Below are 26,558 nucleotides of genomic sequence, written 5' to 3'. Positions count from 1 at the left end.
AAAGAGCTGTCAGCAACACTTCAGCAAGTTGTATTTAATTGTTTTAAAGAGGAGGTATTTGTCTTCCAAATACCACATATTGGTTTCTGAAAGGAAAAATTAGTCTGTTTTCAAAAACTCTTAATCCAATTTTTAGGGTTGTAGGACTTCAGAGCTTATCCAAGCAGAACTGGGAGCAAGGCAAGAACAAACCCTGGAGTCTGAGTGTGCCTGTATACCACATAAAAACACAGGGCTAGTTCAGAGTTCCTGAATAATCTAATGCATGTGTTTTGTAGTGTGAAGAAAACTATAATACTCTGAGGAAAAATCTGGCTACTAAACCTTCATGTTCCAGTCTAAATACAAAATAATCTGAAAATATTCCATTCTAATTAGTAGCAATACTTGTGAAGATTTTGCACAGTATTTATTTATCTGTTTGATATGAACAGCCCTATATAAAATATAGACTGATGTATAAAAATGCATTAAATTTCAATTCTATATTCATGAATCCCTCCCTTAACTGTGTCTTATATATGTACACAAAATGACACAAACATTTAATGCAGGCCTTTAAAGTTATGATTAGCACTGCTTTCTTACATCTTCAGGAAACAAATTTCACTTTCCAACCCAGTCAAGATCTTCATGGATTTTGCCCATTCTCCTCATACCGTTGTAAATTTTCACTGGGTTCTTTCTTCCCAAATGCAAAAGAAATGTTATATCAACTAGAAAGTCAGAGTTACCAGTGTCTGTGTGAAAGTGTCATGCTCTGGTGTGGTGCATTTGACACTGTCAGGATACACTGTAGCTCCTGTCAACTTTCATTGGAATAAGCAGGTTTACTGACTGATGCTGTGTTGTAGTGTACTCCACACAGAAATTAGATTTTTAATTTGTTACTTACCCCATGTAGTTTGTAGTAGTGGCTGAGAAAAAAAATAATCTCATATCTTCATGCAGAATGAAAAGAACAAAGTTTGTGATATACTGTAATAGAAGTGAATAATGACCATTGCTTTACAGTGGCAATGGATGAGGAAAACATCCATGTTACATGAGTCTGCTATTTAGTCATATCCTCAAAACATGCAAAATGTATGTTTTTTTGCTAAAAAAATGTTAAATATATACATTTCGGAATAATCAGCATGCTTCAAAAATAGGAAACAAAACCCTTGTACGAATGACATTTGAACTAAAGACTGCCTCGCCTCCTCATTTGTTGGTCAGGTGTCCAGTTTTCAGTTCAAGCACTCAGTCCCATATAGTTTTAGCTTCATGTTTATGATGATGTGCTGATTTTGGATTCTGGAACTATACATTTAATGTTTTAGAAAAAAAGCTTGTGTTTTGCACGTTTTGAGCATATGACTGGATAACTGACATGTGGATTATGTGACATGAGTAACGTGGGATTTTTTTTCTTCTTTTTTCTCTGGATGTTTTTTACATTTTTTACTGATGTTTAGCATTGATCATTATTGGCTTTTATTATATCATCATTTTCAAGGCCACTGGTTAAAGCTGATTGACATTTGCCAGTTTAACTTTATAGAAACATGAAATAACTAATAAGGTATTAACAAAACATTTCACATGTATTATTGAATATTATGCTCAATAAAAATTGTGCCTCTAAATTGTACATATTTTCACTTCGCCTTGTTTGTAGGCTGAAAACATAATTTCTCAATAGTCAGGGTAAGAACCCACAGTCTTTATAAACATAATGAAATAGTAATTAAAATTAAGACATTGAAAGAGATGAACAAAGGACACAGTACACAGTGCAGCATAACACTTTATCCCTTATGGTAAATTTCTCATATAAAGCAAGAGAAACCTGCTGACTCTCCAACAAAGCTATTTCTAAATGTAAAATGATTTTGCTCACTAGATGCAGTCTTTATTAATTTCTAAAGTCAGATGAGACACAAGAGTGGACAATTATAAACTTGTCCACTAATTTTCAGGTAATAGTTTTAAGTGTAGTAATTTTTTTTCCAGCTGCTAAACTTTATCTTTCAAATAAAAAATATACAAAAGTTATTTTATATATATTTTATACCCTTGGCAACAAGATAAGCTTGTAGCGAAAGTAGGAGAAAGTTGAGGAGACCCTGGAGAGATGAAGATATGCTCTGGAGTGGAGAGGAATGAAGGTCAGTAGGAACAAGACAGAATACATGTGTGTAAATGAGAGGGAGATCAGTGGAATGGTGAGGATGCAGGGAGTAGAGTTGGCAAAGGTGGATGAGTTTAAGTACTTGGGATCAACAGTTCAGAGTAATGGGGATTGTGGAAGAGTGAAAGGGAAGGTCTACAGCAGGGGTCCCCAACCCCTGGTCCGCGGCCCACTACCGGGCCGTGGCCGTCTGACAGCCGGGCCGCGAGAGAACTGCCGGCAACGGCGACTCGCTCAGACTTTTCAGAACGTTTGGCGGGCGGGGCTTTGCAGCAGCGCAGAGAGAGGAGAGAGACCGAGATGAGAGAGTATTACAACAAAGTATTGTGATTGTCCCGACCGTTTCCTCATATGACACAAGTCTATAGAAATCTCGTTACTACGAAGTACATTCAGCAGATACTTTTATTACAACGAAGTGACCTTGAAATGCTTGAATGAATCATCCATAGAGCAGTTACATCTGTGGTCGCAGCTCAGTTGTGCACATTTGTACAACGATCCCCAAACAGAAACATTGTAAAAAAAATTTTTTTTTTTTGCTGTTTTTGTTTTCTGTGGTTTTCAGTGATACATTTTGCTTATTGCTTGTCAACATTTGATAAACATCCATTGGAATTTAACTCATTGTCACTCTCCTATAGAATCGGCAGACGCGAAAAAACAATAACAGTGTTAATGTTTGTGATGTGCAATCTGTTGGAATGACAAATGCAATACATATATCTTTGTTATATGCAAAAAAAGAAAAATCTCAGGTTGCAAATGTATGCAAACTGCTTAATAACTTAATAGTAATAGAAATGTAAATTGTGTATAAAACTGCCCTATGAACCCACCCCGAATCCTCAACCCCCTCACCTCCCCACCGGTCCCTGGAAAAATTTGCTTCTAGTAAAGTGGTCCTTGCTGTCAAAAAGGTTAGGGACCACTGGTCTACAGGATGGTAGTGAGACCAGCTATGTTATATGGGTTGGAGACGGTGGCACTGACCAGAAAGCAGGAGACAGGGCTGAAGGTGGCAGAGTTGAAGATGCTAAGATTTGCATTGGGTGTGAATAGAATGGACAGGATTAGAACTGAATATGTTAGAGGGTTGGGAGACAAAGTCAGAGAGGCAAGATTGCGTTGGTTTGGACATATGCTGAGGAGACATGCTGGGTATATTGGGAAAAGGATGTTAAATATAGAGCTGCCATTCAAGAGGAAAAGACGAAGGCCTAAGAGAAGGTTTATGGGTGTGGTGAGAGAGGACATGCAGGTGATGGGTGTAACAGAGCAAGATGTAGAGGACAGGAAGATATGGAAGAAGATGATCCGCTGGGGCAAACCCTAACGGGAACAGCCGAAAGAAGAAGAAGAAGCAACAAGCTAGGGCTTTTCCATATTATACATAACTACAACAGATTTACGAAATATTTTTGCAAATATTTTACTCAGGCATTTTTAAGAAACAGTATTTTCAAAGTATCTACATGACAAGAAGACCAAGTGCAAATCACTGTGAATGATTTATAGACTTAACAGATAAACTGCTAAACAATGTTATCGAATAAGAGGCAATGATGACAGGTTTGTTTTGTGCATTTTGGTGGTAAGAATAAAGTGCTATAATGTGCCATCTTGTGCATTGTTAGTTTATATATTATACATTATATAAAATAAAGGATAACATCAAAAACTACAAATTCCTAAAAGAAACGAACAGGAAAATGACCGTTTCAATCGCTTTGTTACTTTTAGTTTGGAGCAGCAGGTCTTTTGGGATTTTTCAGTTTCTTTGTAAACCACCCCATCCATTTCATTGCACTCCTTATCAGGCTGCTGTGAATTTGAATCCATTGTTTGCATCTGTCAGTTTTCCCTGTAAATAAAAGGAAACACTTTGAGTAATCATCTCTGAACATTTATGGAGATATGGCACCCTCCATGAGACTGTGACTAACATCTTGGACATTGGTTAACAACAAACATCGGTGGGACTTTATCAATGATGCCCCTTACAACATCTGATTTTAGCTTCTTGAAACAACCTGGAACATCAAGGACTGGCTTTAAGGCTGGCTTTAACCTTCTGTAAAACATTCTGCATAACATTTTGGGAAAGGTGATGATTAGATTCACAAACGAATACAATGTGTATAACATTCTGTATATACCTTCTCCTATTATAGCCAATTATATTGTATAATACAGTATGTGCTGTTTGCTAGAGGCAGTTTGATAGCATTACTGTAATTCAAAGAGATCCTTTATTAAAAGAAACAAAAAGTTGCAGTTTTCGCTTTTTTGTACTAATTGTGTTATATAACACAATCATTATGTTGTATATGAGAATACATCTTGAGACTAATGTGCGTGTGTGTGTGTGTTCTCTGTATGTGGACTCGTGATTACACATTCAGCAAGTGTGGACTTAGTAGTAAAGTAAGGACAAAATCTTGGCCCCCACTTTGTAAAACCTTTAAATTACATTAATATCATTGTTAGAAGCTTATGGATAAGATATTTAAAAATTTTGTGTTAAGTGAAGTTATTTTAATAAATAAAAATAAAAATATAGAGCTGCTCAGGAGTAATTTAAGTAAGATTTAAGTACAATTGTTCAATGTAATGACTTGAGAGGTCCTATGTGTGTGATTCTTTTACTTTATAGTGCCCCAGAAGACCAGTAAGAGTACTACTGTATCCCATTTCACAAATGTGTCACTCACACGTTTCACCTTTGATCTAAATGCTTGAGTGCTTGAAAATTGGTCCATTACTTAATACGTAATATGTATTAGGAGTCTGCACTCCTGTAGGACTACTGCGGGACTCGCGGGACCCAATGCAATTGCTTGTGATGCGGGACTGATTTTCAGTATTGTGGGTGGGAGCATCCAGTCGACACCTGTGTGCAGGCGGACCTAGAGTCTAGGAAATTAAAATTACATTTAGAACAGAATGTACATTTCATTCCATATATATTTGCCTAAGCAGTTAGGACGCATGCATATACTGTCTCGCACGCAGACTTCTCAAGACTGCAAAACTCAGCAAAGGGAACTCTAACATTTGGAAGTCATTTTCAATTGTTATTGATGACAATTGCCATTTGCTTACTGTGCTAAATGTGCTAACATAAAGTGGACACAAGTCAGACATTTCAGGTTTAAAGCAAAGGGTGCAGTAGTGAAGGGTCAAGCTAAAATGACATTCTTGCCAAACCTGTCAAAAGTAACAAATAATGCTATAAGCAAAGCACGGGATGAATGTGCGGATTTTGTTTGCAAAGACATTGGGCTTTATAACAGGGCTATATTCATCTTGAGCAGTACATTGACACGGCAGCCAAAATTGAAAAGTTTCAAGTTTAAAGAGAGTTTGCCCCATCCAATGACTGTATCGTGGCATGTGGTAGAAAAAGCCAAAAACCGATAAAGGATATTTTATATGACATGCTAAAGAATTATGGGTGTGCTGTCACAACTGATATTTGAAACGAAAGCTTTGAGAAAACCTGTTTCGTATCTTCTACCATCCATTATATTAATGAGGGCTACAATCTTGTATCAAGGGTGTTTTTTTGCATCCCTGTTTAAAGTAAGCAGGATTAAAATGGGTGAAAAACACTTGCGCTTTACTGTATGAAAAAACAAATTTTGAGAATTGACTGTTAATGAGCGAGGAGCAAACATGATCGCTGCTTTGAGCAGCTACACAAGATTAAACTGTATTTTAAATATACTGGACAACAAGGCAAGCTTACAAGGTCACAGAGACAAGATATAGTGCTGAATTCAGTGCTGCAGCAATTTGTCGATTGGTCACATTAACAAAAAGATACTCACAACTGTGTTCTCTTTTCTGAAACCGTTCAATGATGCGACAACTGATTTAGAATCAGATATTATGACTTCTTGAAAGAACTTAGCAAAAAATTGTTCAGAACTAACCCTTCTCAACATGCTCTACAAAGGAGCAACATTTCTCAGCCCAAAGCTTCTGTTTCTGTATCTTTTACTTAAGAGGATCGCAAAGGCACAGGAACAAGAACAGATTTGCAATAATTTGTAATAATCGCAATTTAATGCAAGTACACTAAATCAAAGAGTGCAGTGAAATTCACTGGACAGCTGTTTCTTCACAGAGCTGGCAAGCAGACAAGGAGATGGCAGTATGTTCAAAGTGCTTTGCTTGGTTACAGTGTGTTTGTATTGATAAGCAAAAAGTACTCTGAGAAAGTGGGGAGTGTTTATTAAGCTACCAGTAATATAGCAACTAGAAAAGCATATGTTTTAAGCAATAAATAGCAATTATTAACATAGATCGTACTTTATTTTAATATGGAGTAGTAAGAACTTGTTTACTTACAAAGCTTTAACAAGACATGTTTCTGTGAAAAAGACGTGCAGACTTGTGCTCAGAAATTATTATTTAAGTCCCATTGGACGAATTGTATTAAATACTGATGAAACAGAATTGTTACAAAAAAAGTGTAAAGGACAATTGGGCCAAAGAGTGGAAACCTACAGCCACCTCCTTATACAAGATCATGTTAAACAGGCTTATGAACCATACACGAATTTTCCCTTTATGGAAGCAATGTGCTTCTACGGGCGGGAGCGGGAGAAAACCATTAGGATGAAGTACTGCAGGACCAGTCGGGTGCAAGTTTAAAAAATGATTCCAGAGCAGACATCTACTGTGCATCTGCTGGAGTGACTTGCACGCTTGTCCACCCTAGTATCCTAGAAAAACATCCTCTACCTGGCATATGGCTTCTCGACTAGTAAGGAAGGTAAGCTTTTCTCCACACTCTTCTGGATATTTTATACTATTATTATACTACTAGCCGACGCCCGCCATAGCATACAGCGGTGTAAGAATAGGAACGGAAAACAGTGTGAAAGGAATTCAGAAATCAAGAAGAAATAAATACTTCTTGAAAGACGCAGTGTGCATGTAGAATTTCCAGCCAAATAGTATTACATGTGAAAGTGATAAATAAATCAGGCTTTCCGAATTTACATACTATGGCCATGGCATCCTGATAGTTTTGTTGCATGTATCTTGGACTTCCTGGAAATGTGGATGGTAATATGATCATTTTGCCTACACGTATGTTGTTATTTTCAGAGTTTGCTTGCAGTGCGTCTGGTAGTTCCACACGCAGATCTTGTTGATGTAATCTGAGATAGTTGAAATGCGAGCTCTCTGTTTTAACGTATGCATCTATGACATACTGTTGGAATAGTTTGCTGCTGGAGTGCAAAATACTAAATGTATTCCTCATTGCTAATCTGTACATGTAAAATTGGCATTGAGTAAGCCTTATTCGCTTGGCGGTTGTTTTATCGGGAACATGTTGTAAATCTTTGTGCCAGCCAATGTCTTCATAAGGGAATAAAAGTGGGTAAACCTTAAGGATCGCAATTCATATCGAGTGTGGAAATATGTTTACAGGAGTTGCCTATGGGATAGATGGAAATGTCCCTTTTGGCAGGCGTTTCGCCATCTTCTCCGATGAAAATCGCTGCAACATTGGTGTGACATGTCGGGGCATTGTATCGTCATAAATCTTGCCTAGGGTTTTCCTTGAAAACCATTCATACAGATACTGTTGGATTGGACTGAGCGATTTCATGCATGTGTTTGTTTGATTTAGCGAAGGGGTTGATGGTTCTGAGCATGAATCTAGCTGGAGAAGTATATTTTCGTTACATGCAGAGTTTGCTTTATTTTGTAAGGGTGCATCAGTAGCTTGCGCTGTGTCAAAAACATACAACTGTCCATATCCTGGAGAGGTAGAAGTGTTAGCGTATAGTGGAGACATTTGGTGATAAATTTGCCCGTGTATTTTAAAACAGTATGATCCGTGGCCAGGAAGTTGAGTTTTCTATGCACCCATGGAAGCAAACGCTAGAGAAGAGTTGTATTCTCAAATGTGTTCATGATAATTTTTAGCTTCTGATGTTTGCTGTGTAAGAAGCTGTTGTAAAGACACAGGAGGCTCCCGCAAAGGTGGTAAAGCTACTTTACTGTTGTGGCAGCACCTCGAGTACTTGTTGGATGTATTACGCTCAGCAGGCCAGTATAGTGCATGACATGGAAGACGATGAATAGGAATCGAGAATTGCCATGTCGGCTGCATGTGGGCGGGACCGGTTTTGAAAGTGGAAGCAGGATGAACCAGAAGAGAAATATATATAAGAGATTCATTTGTTATTTCTTTATATGTCACCGTTTCACTTCACAAGAGTATTCACATGTCCAGTTGTATATGTGATGTGTTTTTTAGTTAGTAAGATGACTGGCACTGCATGAAGTCAACAAGAGAGGTGTATGGTAGAGTGTAGCCACTTAGGTTCACTCTTAAGAGTCATTTAAATGTTTATCTGTCAGTCTTGTTCTGAACTTTGATTTCATGACATTCGTGTCAGAAAAGGCAGACTCACAGAGGTATGTAGACCCAAACAATGCAGACATTTTCAGAGCTGCTTGGTGAAGATTCTTATAGTTATCTGGCTCTACTAAGCTCCAGAAATACTGAGAATGCTGTTGAGACTTTAACTGCACATTATTTTGAAGGTTTACTAATATATAATACTATATATATAATCCAATGTCTGTCTGTCTGTCTGTCCGCTTTTCACGAGAGAACTACTTAATGGATTTAGATAGTTTTTTTTCTATAATTTGCTTGAACATTCTGGTTGATTTTGTGACATCTCTAATTTCGCTATGTATTATATTTTGCTTGCAGTACTGATGTATTTGCGTGAATCCGAGAAACACGCAGCGGGCCGAGGGGAGGAGCTAGCTTCAGGGAGAGTTCCTTAACACCGCTTAGCTAGTGAACGAGAGAACAACTGAATTCAACTTTGTTTGATATTTAAAATAAAGTGTTTCTTATGTCTTGATGAGTTTGAGCCCGGATATTCTATTAAGTGTATGCCACATTGAAAAGATAGATTGAAATTCAGATTGTGGATTGTGATTTTGTGTTAAATGGATCGTGAAATGATTTTTTGGAAAGACCACCCACCCCTAATTTGACTAATCAAGTTTTCAAATTTATGTAGGATTCATTAACCCTTTGGCGAGCTACTTGGAAAGGGGTTGCGAGCTACCGGTAGCTCGCGAGCGACATGTTGGGAGACCACTGCAATAGCCACATTATTCTGGTGACAGCAATTTGTGCTTATTTTTCACTGAATCAAGTGTTATTTTTGTTTGATTCTTTGAGTAAACAGGGACAGCTGGATTGGAGCCTCAAAATTTATCCTGTCATTCCCTCTGACAACCACACACCTAAAGCAGATATTAGAAATTTATACAATTTTATAAATGGCATAATCAGTATATATACAATCTGATATGCAAGGCCACTGACCGTTCATAGTTATTGATGGGAACAACATAAGCAATTCAGCATGAACAACAATAATAAAAATCCTCAATCTGGAGTAGCATAGGAGACACAGACATGGCAAAGTAAATTTAAAAACGTCAACACAGCAACAGACAGATTTAATTCAAAATATAAACATCCCTCAAATGGGCTTACTTTGAAACTTGCATTAAAACTCCACAAATGCTTTCCACTGTTATCTGGTTGTTGACTTGACCATTATACTCTTTACATTTTATTCCTCACATACTCTTCACCTTTGCTCCTGCTCAAGGAATGCCAAAAAGTTCTCCTTAGCTGTATAAACTGATGTTCACTTATTGTACAGTGATATTTTATTATTTGTATAAATTAGGGAGGATATGGTTCAACAGTAATCATAGGTAAATGTTTAAAAATAAACATTATACTTTGATGTCATTGAATGTTGTTATTATATTAGGCTAGCCAGTTTAGCACAAGGGCCTAAATATCATTTACATGGATACAATTTATAAGGACGAATTGTAAATTTATAATGGTGCTATCATCACTGTACGCTACCTGGCAAGCTGGCATGTTAAATACAGAGCTGCCCAGAAAAATTATTGTTTTTTAATGCCATTCAACCACTATTTTTTTATCAATCATTCTTCAGAAAAAAAAAATGTTTTCTGCAATGTCTCACCTCATGATGATTCCATGCAAAACACCTTTGAGCACTTGAGCTGACTGATTCAGACATCCTGCACAGACATCTGTCTGATGAATTAATTTTTATTAACTTGGCAGTTCCAGGATAAATATTGGTACAGGGCAAATTTTGCATTTGAATCATACTGTTAAATGAAATCCAAATGTAGTCCTAGTAAACTATAGAGTCAGGCTTACACAGTAATATTTTTAGCTGATGTTTACATTCAAAACTTTTCTTTAGAATCACTCCAGCAGAACTGAATCCTCATTGATGGTGCTTAAATAGTGATATGTAAAAATGAGGAAAATGAAAGTGAACACCATGGATTAACATGTGGCTTTGAAATGAGAATGCATTGTGAACTATTATAGGCCAAATTTGAAATTTTTTAAAATGAAAATATTTCTCACAATTGTTAAAGGTGGTATATAAATAAGGCTGTGGATATATGTGTAACTCTTAAAATCTACACTTAACTTTTTTATTGCTATTTCATGTTTAAAAAAAGTTAAATAAAAATGCCACCCTTACCAAATTACCACCCAAGGTGATCACCTAGTTGCCCCACCCATAAATGAGTCTTTATTTATTTTTTGTACTGTAAACATGATCTTCTATGTCACTAATACATTTATTTTCTACTGACAAGTATGTGTCAGCTATACAGACAGTACACTGTGCTTCTCACTTGTTTCGTTAGGTCAAAATTTTAACAAGCCATTAAATTTACACTTTCATTAAGCATCCTTTGTAATTATGATCTTGTCTTTAATGGTACTGCAACTCTACAAACTTTCCTAGCAATCAACTAAGTTAATCTGACATGCATGCTTTGTTTAAACAAGCCCTCTGCCATCACCCCCACCTCTGTGTTGTCTAGCAATGTATACTCTCCTGTACAAACTATATGACCTTACACTATATGAAAGTTCAACCCATATATCCATAGTATCTGACATGAAAAAAAAAAAACATGTAGGCCTATGTTTATTTATACAGTTTGTACAACAAGCAAAATTAAATCCTCAACAATTTTAGGGATATTACAATTCCAGACCAGTATTTTAGCCCTCAAACACAGGACATGTACAGGAAAAAGATGATGTCTATAATGTGCTTTTCTCTCATGTCCCAAAATCCCATATGATTAAGAGTGGATTTATATGAGTATAGAGTTGCACTAAGTACATCTGGAATAGGCACCTTTCCCCCAGCAACACCAAATTGAAAATTGTGGTTTAAAAATGGATGGAAGGGCCAACTGTCAGCTGTAACCATGTTTATTACAATAACAGGGTGAATGCAAAACCTCCGTTCCTTTATGTTGGCTGTGTATAGCATTGGATTAAAAGGTGATTCATCTCATCATCACATTATCACCCTGATTCAAATGCATGACACTACAAATTAAAATTGATTGCAAGTGACAGCTGACGGGTCACATTGTCATCCTCACAGCATACACAAATCATGTATTTTTGTCTTTGAACTCCATAATGGGGAAAAGTCTCAATAAAGAAAGCTTTTATTGCCTAGAAAAGAGCAGTGGGATTTCCCTGCTTTATTATGATAAATCATGTGGGCTTTTTAAAAAAATGCGCACAATATCCAGCATTCCAGGCTGAATACCAGGCCTTGTAATATTGTACAGTATATTGTACTGTCAATTGTAACACAAATAAATTCCTAGCCACTATGCTGCCTGGCAGTAATATTAAATTAAATTTAAGATATTTTTCTGCTCTTATCATCTATAGTTATAACTAGAGATAATGATAAGTTGAACAAGAAATGACCACATTACTGCATTCTTTATGGTGAAATGACAGACGTAAAGGTAGATAGAATTAAAAAAAACATTGAGCAGGTCAGTATATAAGCCTCTCTCATAAGCTTACCAGAAAAAAATTAGTCACCCCAGCTAAATATTACCTAACAGTGCTTATCTCCTCTGTAAGAAAAAAAGGATAGCTGTAGTACTGTCTGGCATGGACACCACCAATTTGCTGATAATAATAATAATAACATATTTTATTTATATAGCACCTTTCCCATGCTCAAAGCACTTCACAGAAATTCAGAAAGAACAACAGGGCCTACAATTAAAATAGTATCTACATAAAACACTAAATACAGATAAATATATTATACACAAATCATTAAAATAGGATAAAAGGCAATAAACCAGAATAAAATACAAAATAATACACAAAAACCATGAACAAACACATCATTTGTGATATAAACATAAATCATCCTGAGCACTTGGACAGAGAGGATAAACTGAAAACAGGGTCAGAATATCAGGGTGAGATAAATGCCTTCCTGAACAAAAGAGTTTAATTTGTTTTTCAAACAAATGAATTGAGTCAGTTGCTCTAATTAAACTGGGATGGTTGTTCGAAAATATGAGAAACAGAGAATTAAAGGCTCTGTCACCCATAGAGTAGAGGTTAGTTTTGGGCACAACAAGATTACCAAAATTATAGGCCTTACTGGGCGAACAGGAGGATAGTGATGGAGTAGGTAACTAATGTACTCTGGTGCAAGGTTATTTAAAGCTCTGTATGTTATTAAAATAATTTTGTACTCAGTCCTGTAACACACAGGAAGCCAGTGAAGGCAGAGCAGAATGGGTGTTATATGCTTGCTGTTGTGGGTCTGTGTAAGGAGTCTTGCAGCAGAGTTTTGAATCAGTCAGTTTTCATCCACTCTTCCTGCACCATATCCCACAGCTTGGCCAGACTGGTCAGATGGCCCTGCTAGCATTTTACTATGCTCCAAATAGTCTTGTAGATTTTCTATGGGATTTAAATCTGGGGATTCTGTTAGCCATTCAAGATGTGAGAATGCTTCCGAATTTTACTAGGGTAACCATTCTGTGTTTCTGTCCAGAAGCTGAATGTAGCCCTTCTGGTTGAAGTGCTTTGTTACCTTAACCAAAATATCCCACTTCCTTGTAATTGAAACCCCGGCAGAATATCATAGAGCCACCTCATACTTGAACAACACATTGCACACAGTCCTTATGGAACGCTTTATGTGGTTTATTATGTACCCATTGTATTGCATCATTTGAGTACAAGCAAAAACACGCCAGATAACAACACATTTTTAGACATCAACAGTCCAGTGTTAATAGCTCTGTGTCACCATAATGATGTGCTACTTTGTAAATCACTATTAGCATGGGCCTCTACTTCGGTACTCTTTTCCAGATATCCATGGCACATAGTTCCTTCCTGAGCGTTTGTTCAAAGAGCTTAACTCTTTTAGGGCTAATTTTTTTTTTGTTTCTTTTCTCCCAGGGCTGAATATTTTTCCAAAAACTAACATTTTTTAAAAAAGAACACAAAGCAATTGTTTAACATATCAAATCAACAAAAAATATTTACTTTTGACAAATGTTACTGTCTTGCATGTTGTATGAGCCTGCATATTCTATGATTTCACATACATATCACATACATTTTACACAGCAAAGTCTGATCTCGTTCAAAGCAGCCAATTTCAGTCATTGCCACATTACACTCCTTACAATATGTGTTGTTTTGATGCCTATTTTTCAATTGTCTGTTGCTGCATTTTCTAACATATATTGTTAGTGTGTACTGTAGAGAGACAAGTCACCCATTTGCCATCATGCCATGCCACTGCCACCAAGTTTTCTGCCTGCATGAAAACCGTATTGTCACCTCTTTTCATCTTCTGAAACTTTATGAACTTTATGTATGGCATTATAGCCTGGCTCACCCCATGGGATTTGCTTCTGTTTATTACAAAAGTGAATAAAACTTTGCAGCAGCACGTACCTAAGCCACCAGGGGACAAAACACGTTTGGACCAATGCTCCCTGAAGTTACATCACCAGTTCTGTCCCATCTCTATTTGTAATGCCACAGCGCGCTTCATCTCGTCTTTCGTTGTGGGTTTCCACTTTGAAAAACGAGAATGCGATGCAAACGCAGCCCGCGATTCAAAAAAAATCTCTGCCTACCTGTTTGTCTCGTCTTACAGTAGCTGAAAAGCAGCATCAGGAGAGAGCAGCCTGAAGTACACCAGCTGGTGATCTGTCGTGTCCAAAAGCAAGCCATGCCGTCTTGTAAACTCCAGTAGCCAGATCGGCTCTCAACGGATCAATGTATGTGTATTTATCCCATGCGAACCTTGCCGTAGATGCATCGGCTGCGCGAAGGCACTCAACTGGCAGCAGATCCGCTCGTGCGGCATCGGCTGGTGTCTGATCAGCTGATGCCTGCTTCTAACTCTCTTGCTCGATCTCCTGATCACTGCCAATAAAGTCCGATTCTGAAAAATCAAGAGTCCGACTCCGCGGTAATGCGCAAAACAACGTCTGCCAAGTGTTTTCTTTTCTGCACTTGCTTCGCTGCCTTTTCACATGTCGGTGCCATCTTGCCTTTGTTTACATTTCGCAACTCACGCACACGCAATGTTTATTTGCCGAGTCAACGAGTCTAGCATTCCTCCAAGCACAGAGGGAATGCCTGTGACATGACAGTGAGATTTGTCGCCATTAACAGCTGATTGTCGCCCTTTATCCCTGGATGTCGACTTTTGTCGACATTCGCCTTCAACCCCTCCTGTCGACAAAAGTCGACATCCGCCCTAAAAGAGTTAAATTGTGTAGAAAAGACGATTAACACTAGAATTACCAAAGCCTATGAAAAAACTTGTAATCCTGGCCCACCGTAAATCTGTTCACACCTCTCTGTCAGTGTCTTTTGTGTAGTAAATGTGTCGATAAGCAAAAGCAGCAAGCAGCATGCTATCCCATCCCCCCACCAATGCAGAAAGGGCAGAAAGTTCTCTCAGCTCAAGTCTGTTTACCTGCGTGTGAGTTGCCTGGAGTTGTATTGGGTAAATAATATATCGTTATTTTGGAATACATGCATTTCATGTGTGTTCCATGTCTATAACAATCTATGTAAACACATCGATTAAGCAGAAATGTTTTTCATGTTTTAGTAATAATTGACAAAATGTAGACATAATGTGTGAAGCCTGAAGTCCAAATATCAAATAAACACTTTCACAAAAGGTACAAGTATAACAAAACAAGTGCGCTTTTATTCAAGAATATAACTGCAGAAAAAGAACCCACATTAGGGTGCGACATTGACAGATACAATTGCTTTGGTGGTGTAGCAGTAAGAACTACAGACTCATAATCAAGACGTTAGTTGTTCAATCTTGGACGCCTCTGTTTTGAGTAGTGAGTTGCTCTTATTCTTACTATTATAGAATAAAAACATACATTTGATTTGAGTCTGTAACAGCCGATGTAAATTTTTGGTACTTGTAAAGGTTAGCGTTTTTTTTTTTAATTCAGTTTTACTCTCTTAGTCACATTAATGTTTGCCCTGATCTGACACTACTGTTTTCAGATAAACATGTGCTACAACAGAGGTGAACTCAGATGAGAATGAAGGTTCTACATCAGAGAAAGAGAACAGAAGCCCTCCCCACAAGAAACATCCACTCACATATAAGAACAACACAGCTGCACCAGGCGTAAAGGCGAAAGATGGCACTGTTTGGATGCAGTAAGAGGTCCGGTGTCATCCTGCCAGTCAGTCTGCCCCACACCTGTCCTTCAAAGAAAAGGCAGCGCTTACAGAGCTCGCCAAGGTATTGTGCAAAGTCCTGTTTGTGATTATGTTTTGTGATAATCTTTATATGAAAAACATATATATGTTACTTATATAAAAGCCACATAAAATGGTATTTACCTTGAGTCATTTACACATCTTCCTACAGTGAAAAGTCACATGTAGATTGCAGAGCTTCCTGTATTTGATCTACACGGGCATGCTCACAAAGTACATGTCTACTGAAGTGAGTGTGGCTACAGGTGGAAACTCCTGTTGCACCCTACACAACTGTGTTTGATCTTATTCAGGAAAAGTTCCCAGTCGCCCCACGGGAGAAAGACTTTCCAAGACTATGGTCATAAAGCTTAAGAAATTGTTTTTGGACAACAGTTGCATGGAGCTTTTTATTGTTATTTGTTGTTGGGTTTTCTGATTTTCTTGCTCTGTTGTAAGGACTCTATTTTCTGGATTTCAAATTGGGACTTCGCTAATTTAAGACTACTATTTAGGCAACTCTTTTTTGCTTCTTTTGAGCATTTCCTTTTATTTTTTCTTATTTTTGTTAATAAATCCTTTTCACAAAGATCATCACATGCTTTTGTTCACAAGCTGAGGTTTACGGTTCCCCCTATTTTGTATGCCTTTTTCATATATGTTTGGGATTTTTGTTTGTTTTGAGGCTAAAATTCCTTTTGAGGTCTCCAAAATGATAGACAGGCCACTGGAGTTGGGTTTAAGCTCCACTGAGTAAAGCCTTTACAGGCAGGCCTGGCCTAACCAGTAAAGCCTTTCATGAGTCCCTTCAGGAGGCTTCACTCACTTTTTGTTATGTTTGAGACTCCAAACCACACATTTGACAATATGCTTTGACACACTTCTACAATCAGCAATTTCCTGTACACTATGCCACAGTAACTCCATTTTTGCCAGTCATTCACATCTGTCGTTTTCCATGGATCACCAAACAAATGGCACTACTCCTTGTCATTCTCTATCCTATTACAGGATGGTATTCATACTGGTGTGTCTTCTGATGGTGTCTGAAGTATTTATCACCTTTTACATTTCCATAGACTATTTGTTTTTGTCTGGTGAGCCTATATTCTGTGTCTATTGCTTTTTTGCTGGGACAACATTCAAAATTTATTTTGCAGGGAAATCACATTAGCAAAATGAAGCATCAGGAAAATTTTGATATTAATTCCCAAAAATTGCGTTACGCTAATAGGTACTAATAGTACCTAGTTTACTAGGTAAGTGTAAAAAGGTTAATGGTATCTGCATCATGTAATGTAACTCTTTTTATAAACTTAGCCACATTGCTAAAGTGTACCTTTCCCAAAACCTATGTCAATGGTAAACTCATGTTTGAATTACTGTTCTAGAAGTTGTACAGACATACTATATGCAAATAGGTGCCTTGCAGAATTAAAGGGCATATTCTGACAGGCTAAAAACCATGACTTTTCCAGAGATTTTCAGTTGCAGAGTCGGAAGTTATCATGTAGTGTGGTATACCCAGTGATTCAGTCCAGCTAGTCTGAGTCTTAAGTCATAGGGACAGGCTTTTCCTATGATAAACAGTCATGTAATCTGATCTCCTCAGGAAATGGAAATGCAAAACGAATCAAGTGTGGCATACCCTCAGATTAGAGGTTTTAAGGGCTTAAAGGAGCTTAGTCTGATTTTGTCTGTCTTGGCTATTCACAAGGTAAACATAGCTGAAATCTTTTTCATAAATCTTGAAACATGTGCTCAAAGAAGTACTTTAAAAGATAGAAAACATGATGTTAATGGAAATCTGGAAGAAATCTAATTTAATTTTAAAAATGAACACTGTCCCACATTTTAAGATGGCAATGAATAGCAAATTAAAACAAGTTACCTAAGATCACTACCTTACTATCTTAGTTAGCTAAGTACCTTAGCTAAATAAGTGGGTCAAACTTTGATTTTCATCTGTGTTCTAATAAACCCTGGTAATCCTCATGCTAACCTGGATACAAAGCTGTAAATTCCTTAAGTGTTTGTTCAATCACACAGTTCAATGTAAGAATTTAAAATAAAATTAAAAACAGCCTCACTGAAACATCATTTTACATCAGACCCCTTGTACAAAAACTCACCTACTCCAATGAATTATTCCTATTAGTTTTCAAAAAGGCGCAAAGTTGTTCATATACAGTGTATATTTGATCCCACTTTCAGTCAGCTGAAAAACTTTATTATGGAATTTCTGTGTTAAGTGTAGGGGATACCCAACAGAGCATAGCTATCTTGTTACTACTGCTACTAACCTGCTAGACACATTTTTTAGTTTCTCTCAACACAATCCTACTGTTTATGCTATCAGTATTAGTTGCGACAAAATCTTATTACTTGGCAGAATAAATGATAGTACTGAACAGCAGCATCAATGTCTGCGCATGTCAATCTCAATATAGACAGTACATTCAGGTCTAAGGCATAACATCAGATGAGAACAATTAAATAACATTACTCTTTATTTTAATATAAATTTCACTAGCATGCATGCTACACAAGGGACAAATGCAGAATCCAGAAATTTCCAGAAGGTGTTCTTTTTGTATTTTTTAGTTTTCAACCCATTTTTTCCTTGTTACTCATGGAACTAAATTAATGTACATTTACACTCCTATGTTTTTGCATGTTTAACACTATATTGTATTTAACATAATTATAATAGGGGGCAGCACGGTGGCGCAGTGGGTAGCGCTGCTGCCTCACAGTTGGGAGACCTGGGGACCTGGGTTCGCTTCCAGGGTCCTCCCTGCGTGGAGTTTGCATGTTCTCCCCGTGTCTGCATGGGTTTCCTCCGGGCGCTCCGGTTTCCTCCCACAGTCCAAAGACATGCAGGTTAGGTGGATTGGCAATTCTAAATTGGCCCTAGTGTGTGCTTGGTGTGTGGGTGTGTTTGTGTGTGTCCTGCGGTGGGTTGGCACCCTGCCCAGGATTGGTTCCTGCCTTGTGCCCTGTGTTGGCTGGGATTGGCTCCAGCAGACCCCTGTGTTCGGATTCAGCGGGTTGGAAAATGGATGGATGGATGGATAATTATAATAATTAAAACCATTTATATAGTGCTTTTCTAGCTATTCAAAATGATTTACAGATAGCGAGGAGCCACTTCAACCACCACTAATGTGTAGAATCCATGTGGATGATGGGACAGAAACCAGTATTGCACTAGTACACTCATCAAACTTTATCTTTTACATGGTACGGGGTAAGAGAAATAGTCAATTAAGAACAAAGGATAATTAGGTGGCCAGAATGGACCAAGCTATGACGGGGAGTCTAGCTAGGACATCATGGTCACAGACAGTCAGGTCCTCTATTTCATCTATATATATATATATATATATATATATATATATATATATATATATATATATATATATATATATAAAATCCAGTGTCTGCCTGTCTATCTGTATGCATGTGTTTCTACTTTTCACGAAAGAACTACTTAACGGATTTAGATCGTGTTTTTTTCTTTAATTTGCTTGAACATTTTGGTTGATTTTGTGACTTCTCTCATTGTGCTAAGAAGGACTGTGGAGTCGGAGTCGAGGAGTTTGAGACAATTTTGGGTACCTGGAGTCGGGGTCAGAGTCAGCAAAAATGTACCAACTCCAACTCCTAATAAATTTAAATTGTAATGAAAAAAAAATACAGCAAGTTCAAACGTCCCACATCACAAACAACTGTCATAATTATGTACTTCTCTGATGTAAGAATAAAGCCCAGTGCATAGTTGTGTTAGTAGTAGTGTGAAGCTATTATACAACCTGACATTCACATATTGTAATCTGGATTATGGTACATTACAAAAAGTGTTTTCATTTTATTTCAGATATAATGTGTTTAACAAGTTTATTTGAATGTAAACAAGTATAATGATGTAGGTGAAGGTGTGTGCTATGGCCTGATGTGCGTTCATGGGTTCTTGTCTTTTGATTAAACTGGCCAATATGGCACAGAGTCAGCTTCCTAGCCAGTAATTCTGTGGTTAAATGACGTGTATGTTGCCTTCCTTCCATCAACATGGAAAATACATTAGCATATTAAATACAGAGGAGTCAGAGTCGGGGAGTCGGAGTCAGAAGTACCGGAAACTAAGGAGTTTGAGTCGGAGTCGAAGGATTTATCTACCGAGTCCACAGCTCTAAGTGCTAAGTTCACTTGCGGTACCGATTTATTTCGTGAATCTGAGAGAGAGACTGCGGGCCGAGGGGGAAGCGGACAGGGCCCTCCTAACTCACACACCAGCCTCCGTTTGAGTCGGTCTATCTCTCACCACGTGTTGGAGAATACCTTGCCTCTGCTTAGCTAGAGATACCCTTTTGTTCAACAGATATTATCACCTACAGATTGTTAAGGAATAACGTTTGAAATTTTTGAGAGAGAGAGATCAGAGCTACATGTGTTTTAGAGGGGACCTGCTAACTGGCAGAAGTATCACTGCCATGTGCTTTTCTACCCATGTGGGGGACACTCTCCTGTCAAAGCTGAGCATGATCAAATACAGTGCTAATGTTTGACGCTGGAGCGTACCTACCTTCCGCTTGGCCAGAATTACATTTTTTTTGTTTATTGATTTTTAAAGTTTGTCTTGTTTCACTACTATGTGGGCAGAGCCGCAGGGGACAGCATAGCATCCCTGTTGCTACACTGGGATATTAAGTAACCTAGGGTAACCTCCCCTGCTCATCTCACCAATACTTCTTCAAGCAGCAGCCCAAGCTTTCCTGGTTGGTCTCCAGTCCAAGTACTGGCCAGGCCCAAACACGCTTAGCTTCAGGTGGATTACCTTAAATTAATACTACTCTACCATCCATTTTCTCTACCTCGTTCTAAATAAATATATTAAAGGACATCTTTGCCAGTAACATCAGATAACAATAATGTAAAGGATGCCAGTACATTGCATAGTGCATTCACACTCACCCATAAAAAAGCAACTGATTTCATTCATTCACTCATTCATTCATTCATTCCTTCAACCAATTCATTACAATACAGCATGGTAAAGCAACCTCAGCCTATTCGGGTAGCATTGTGCACAAAGCAGGAATCAACCCAGGATAAGATGCAAGTCCATTGCCTAATATTCACTATGGGGAAATTAATTTCATTTATTCAATCATTATTTTTTTTTTTCCCCAAACCAACTTATTCCAATTCGGAGCAGAAACCGACCCTGAACAGGATTCCAATCTAAAGTACATTCATACTCTTTCATATTGGGCTAATGTTATTTAATCATTCTTTCAAATCTGCCTAACCCATTTAATTGAGCACAAGAGAGGAACCAACCCTCAATCTTTTGCAAGGGAACATCACAGTACATTCACTTGCACATTCTTACAGGTACAATTTATAGCTACCTATCGACCTAAGTAATTTCAGTTCAGGTGGTAAGTGCTGGAACTTATACCAGCAGCATCAAATATAAGTCAAGGACTTGCCCTGAGAAGTGACAATGTGGAGTTTCCAGTTAATCTGACACACACGTCTTTAGGTTGCTTGAGGAAAAGCTGTAAGGAAGCAATGCTGACCACTGGAGCACAGTACCATGCTACAGAATACTTTAAAGTACAGGTTTTTCCAAATGTATTACGCATTGCCGTACAAATAAATATTTTTTTTTCATTAAATGTGAGAGAAACAAGTGGTTATAGACAAAACAAATATAAATGTAATACAATTTAAACAAAATGATGCATTAATATTGCAAGCAATTTATCACCAATTAAATGATACATTAATACTGTGCTATATAATAATAGAACAAAAATATCTGTACTGCCGTCTCCTTCATTGAACACCCCACCACGTAATAGTCAACAGAGGACAATTCCATTGATCAGCATTGGGAGCAGCACTCCTAGAGAAAAGTTTCTCATTATAAATACAGTAACTGAGGGAACGGCTTCCTGCTGACTACTTTTTCTTATGTCGAGTCTGTCAAACTGCAAGAAAGAAAGAAAGAAAGAAAGAAAGAAAGAAAGAAAGAAAGAAAGAAAGAAAGAAAGAAAGAAAGAAAGAAAAAGAATCACCTCGCCTGTCTGCAGCAGTCCCGGTGAGACACCTTATAACACAAATTTTTCGGCTGCTTTCCAGGTTCTTCTTTCCAGCTCTCTGTTCAAGTTAACTGGACACTGATATTTAAATCTCACAGCAGCCTCGAAACATTTCTTGCTTCGCTGCACACAGCTCGGGTGATTGTCTAATATGGACCAATTAAAACAAGTTCCTTTCTGATAAGATTAAGAGCAGTAATGGGGTTGTGTAACTGACGTTTTGAAACCGAACGATATGCAAAATATAACTAAAAGGTTAGATATTAATTTCTGTAAATTAATCTGTAACACTGTCGTGATAATAATAATAATAATAATAATAATAATAATAATAATAATAATAATAATAATAATAATAATTCTTAACGAGAAAGTAGAGTAAGGCCTGCACTCGAGCTCTACAAGTAAAGTGTCTTACCTTTCTGTCTGCCGAACCCAAATGCCCCAAACCCTTGCAGAGCCGCATAAACTTTGAACCGATTGCATCTTTCTGTAATAATTAACCGTCTGTGATGTTTGTTTATTGTGGTCATGAAGCTCATTAAACAAAACAGAGCAATCACCTCCCGAATCAATACAAACACGCACTGGGGGCCAACAATGGGGAGAGGGACCCTCTAATCAAGGTGAGATTAGACCGGGGCCACAATTTGAACGAGATTTACGTCGTGCGTAATCCGTGTAGGACCATTATTTTATTATTCTTGAATTATTTTCGCTCATTTTACTTACTGAAGAATAAGACACACAAAGCAAATGATAAACTAGAAACAACGGTTTGTAGAAAAGCTAAAAAAAATATATGATCGTGCCTTTTTTTCATTTGCGGTATGAGATAAGAGTTTCAATTTGGTACCAGGTGCGGATTACAGCAGGAATTCGGAATGTCCCTGTTTCTATCTAAAATGCTGAAAATACGTAGGTGTGGATATGTGTATTAAATCATGCAGTCAATTCATATCTTTCAATTACATACTTGTAATATTAGTCTATCAGTGGATGCAAACCAAGTTGTAGATGGTATAGGGTTAATAGTATGTGGGATCCGAATGTTGTCAAGGCTACAAAGAATTTTACTCAACTAGGAATTATTAAAACACACACACATACACACAGCAAAGTCGTTTTTCACATTGTCAGGATTAACTGCTTACTAAAACTCTTTTTACTTTCAGATATGGAATGTTTATCCATATACAGAACGATTATGTTGCTTAAATCGCAGATGTTAAGTAGCATGTGGAGGAGGAAATAATCCATTTAAAAAAAGCCACTTTAAAAAAGCAAAAACATGTTAAGTTTAATGAGGTGGGAATTAAAATACTTAAGGCAAAAAGTCAGAAGAAAAGAATAAAATGCTGCACGATTTTCCAAGACTGTGTAAAAGTGCTTAAAGTGAGTGAGCTTATTACAAAATGTATGAGTAATGGCCGTCTGTTTGCAGTCTAAAAACACTTAAATTGTTTTCTATCTCTTTTGGCTTAGTTTTTACAACTCTGCAAGGAAGACATGGCAGTCCCTAGGATCCTAGTTCTCATCCAAGATCTGTCAGAATCCACCATTACTGCATGGCAAGGCTTATCTATACAGTATACTGCTACCCAAGCTCATGATAAATATCTTGAGATAATTGAGATTTTAAGATATCTATTTGCTAATAATCACATTATCTGATATTTTATTAGAACCAATTCAATATAAATTATTCTTTAATAGATGACAGGGCACTATGTAATAGAATTGTCATACTGGGTTTGTGAATTGCTAAATGGCTTCCAATTGCTTGTTTATATAGTTGCTAATAGTGTTATCACTTCTGACCTTGTGGAGCCAGCTTCAAATCTTACTTTCTGACTGGAGTCTGTATGGTTTTCATACAGGGATTATTCTGAGTCTATAAGTATGCTATCAGGGTAAATGGAGGCTCTAAATTTGCCTGCGTGTGGGTGTAGTTCAATGAGTACAATCCATAGATGGTTTATGAAACTACCCATGCTGTGAAATATGAAAGAGCGAAGGCAATACCAGCTCCCGTGAATAGGCCTCATCTACACTACTACGTTTTCATAAAAAAAAAAAAAACAGAGATTAGTTTCCATTTCCACCTTTCTTTCACACTACCCCAGTTTTTTCAGTCCCTGAAAAGGAGACATTTGAAAATGCCCTTTAGCGCTGTATACTTCTAAAATTATAGTCTCAGCATTGTGATGTGGACGGGTGAAAACACAGACTTTTAAAAACACAGACTCTAATCACACTCTAATTTACCCTCCTTATTAATTTTTTCTATTATATCTGATTTTAAAACCATTTTCTCTAGTCTTTATGTGCATGACCAAAATAATGGTATCGATGATTCTGTCGTAAAATTTAATTCTTCCTGTAAAACGATTTTAGACTCAATTGCTCCACCCAAGATACGCAGTAATAAGGGTTAGACCTGCTCCCTGGCTAAATGAAAATACACTATCACTGGGCCGCGCCTGTCGAACTGCTGAACGGCGTTGGAAAAAAGATGGACTGATTGTCTCTAAACAGATTTTTAGGACTTCTCTTTTTAATTTCCAGGCTGAAGTTAAGATAACGAAACAAAACTTCTTTGCCGATTTAGTATCCTGTCACTCAAAGAATCCTAGGGTCTTATTTAATTCAATTAATGCGGCCATTCACCCCAACTCTGCAATGGGATTAAATAGCATTGTTCATTCATGTGACCAGTTTCTATCATTCTTTGTCAGCAAAATCGATACTATCCACTGTGGCATTGTTCAAACGGGCTATGAACTTCCTACTGTTAATTTTGACATTGTCTTAGAATCCTTTGATCTAGTCTCACTTTCACAGCTAAAAAGAACTGACACCCTTAAACCAGCCCCCAGTCCTCTGGATATTGTACCACCACGTCTCTTAGTGGAAGCCTTTGATGTGTTGGGCCCACCCTTACTAGCCATCCTCAATGATTCTATTAGTTTGGGGGTTGTGTCCTCATTTATTAAACATGCTGCAGTCCGTCCCCATCTAAAAAAGGCAGAATTAGATACTGGAGTTTTAGCCAATTTTCATCCAATTTCCCAACTGCCATTTCTGGCTAAAATTCTAGAAAGAATTATTTATAATAAATTGGTTGATCACCTTAGCTCCAATAATTTATTTGAGATCTACCAATCTGGCTTTAGGTGTTATCATAGTGTTGAAACAGCACTCCTGAAAGTGTTCAACGACATCTCTCTTATTACTGACTCAGGTGATGCGGCAGTCCTTCTCCTCCTTGACCTGTCCACTGCCTTTGACACTATTGACCATGAGATATTGCTGTTGCAGCTTGAACATCTTGTTGGGCTTAAAGGGGCTACTCTTAACTGGTTCAGGTCATATTTAACTGGTAGACACTTTTCAGTGACTTTTAATTCCTCTTCTTCATCTACTGCTCCTCTTAAATATGGTGTCCCTCAGGGATCCATTTTGGGTCCTATTTTATTCTCCATATACCTTCATCCTATTGGAGCGATTTTTAGGAAATTTAACATTTCTTTTCACTGCTATGCTGATGATACTCAGGTTTATATTCCTGTCTGCAACTCTACAACAAATCAACTCCACAACTGTCTGTCTGAACTAAGATCCTGGATGGCTAATAATTTTCTTGATCTGAATCAAAATAAAACTGAGGTGCTTATAGTGGGTCCATCAGCTAAAGCCCAAATTGGTCTTGGACTTCTCGGCTCTTTCTCTGTCTTTTCCAAACCTCAAGTCCGCAATCTTGGTGTTACCTTTGATAGTAACCCCTCTTTTGAGAAACAAGTAAATTCTGTAGTCAAGAGTTGCTTTTTCCAACTTCGTCTATTAGGTAAGATAAAGCCTTTTTTATCTTCTAGGGATCTTGAGATAGCTACTCATTCGTTTATTTTTTCTTGCCTCGATTACTGCAACTTGCTGTATTCTGGGATTAACAAATCCCTGATACACAGGTTACAGTTGGTCCAAAATGCTGCCTCTCGCTTTCTGGTTGGGGCAAGAAAGTATGACTCTGTTTCTCCTATTTTAGCTTCTTTACACTTGCTGATAGTTTTTAAATCTTTACATGGTCTTGCTCATGCCTATTTACATCAGCCATCTAGAGTGCTTAGATCTTCTGGTCAGCTGTCTCTGGTTGTCCCAGTGTAAAACCAAGGGGGACAGGGCTTTTGCAGCTGCTGTGCCTCGCCTGTGGAACTCTTTACCTCATCATATAAAGGAGTTGTCTACAATTGAACTGTTCAAAACAAGATTAAAGACTCATTTCTACTCACTTGCATTCAGTGACCTTCAGTAATACTGATGGTTTCCTCTTTGTGATTATATAACATTACTTCTGTTTATTATGTATTTTATTTTACGTTCATATATTTTATTTCTATTTATGTTTTATGTTAACTGTTTTGTTTTTCTTTTATTCTATTATTGTAAAGCACTTTGGCCACAGCATTACTATGTAATGGCTCAGTATATTACAATACATATGGTGGATTCAAAAATGGAATTCGTAATTTTTAGCAAAAATCTTTAAAATGAAAGGAAATGTTGAAATATTATACAGTATATTTAAGAATTTCAA

General features: G+C 37.4%; 1 protein-coding gene across 1 annotated transcript in view; it reads right to left on the bottom strand.

Annotated features, from left to right (window-relative positions):
- LOC114655896 (solute carrier organic anion transporter family member 1C1-like) overlaps positions 1 to 22,099 on the bottom strand; it is a 97,406-nt gene extending 75,307 nt beyond the window's left edge. Inside the window, 2 exon segments of the mRNA XM_028807195.2 lie at positions 3,914 to 4,040; positions 21,941 to 22,099. Of these exon segments, the coding sequence (XP_028663028.2) occupies positions 3,914 to 4,027 (114 nt within the window). The 5' untranslated portion in view covers positions 4,028 to 4,040; positions 21,941 to 22,099.
- Between the last annotated feature and the right edge of the window lie 4,459 nt (positions 22,100 to 26,558).

This window comes from Erpetoichthys calabaricus, chromosome 1 (genome assembly GCF_900747795.2).
Source record: "Erpetoichthys calabaricus chromosome 1, fErpCal1.3, whole genome shotgun sequence".
Taxonomy (NCBI): domain Eukaryota; kingdom Metazoa; phylum Chordata; class Cladistia; order Polypteriformes; family Polypteridae; genus Erpetoichthys; species Erpetoichthys calabaricus.
Note: the sequence above shows the minus strand (reverse complement) of the source record. Positions and strands in the feature narration are given on the sequence as shown.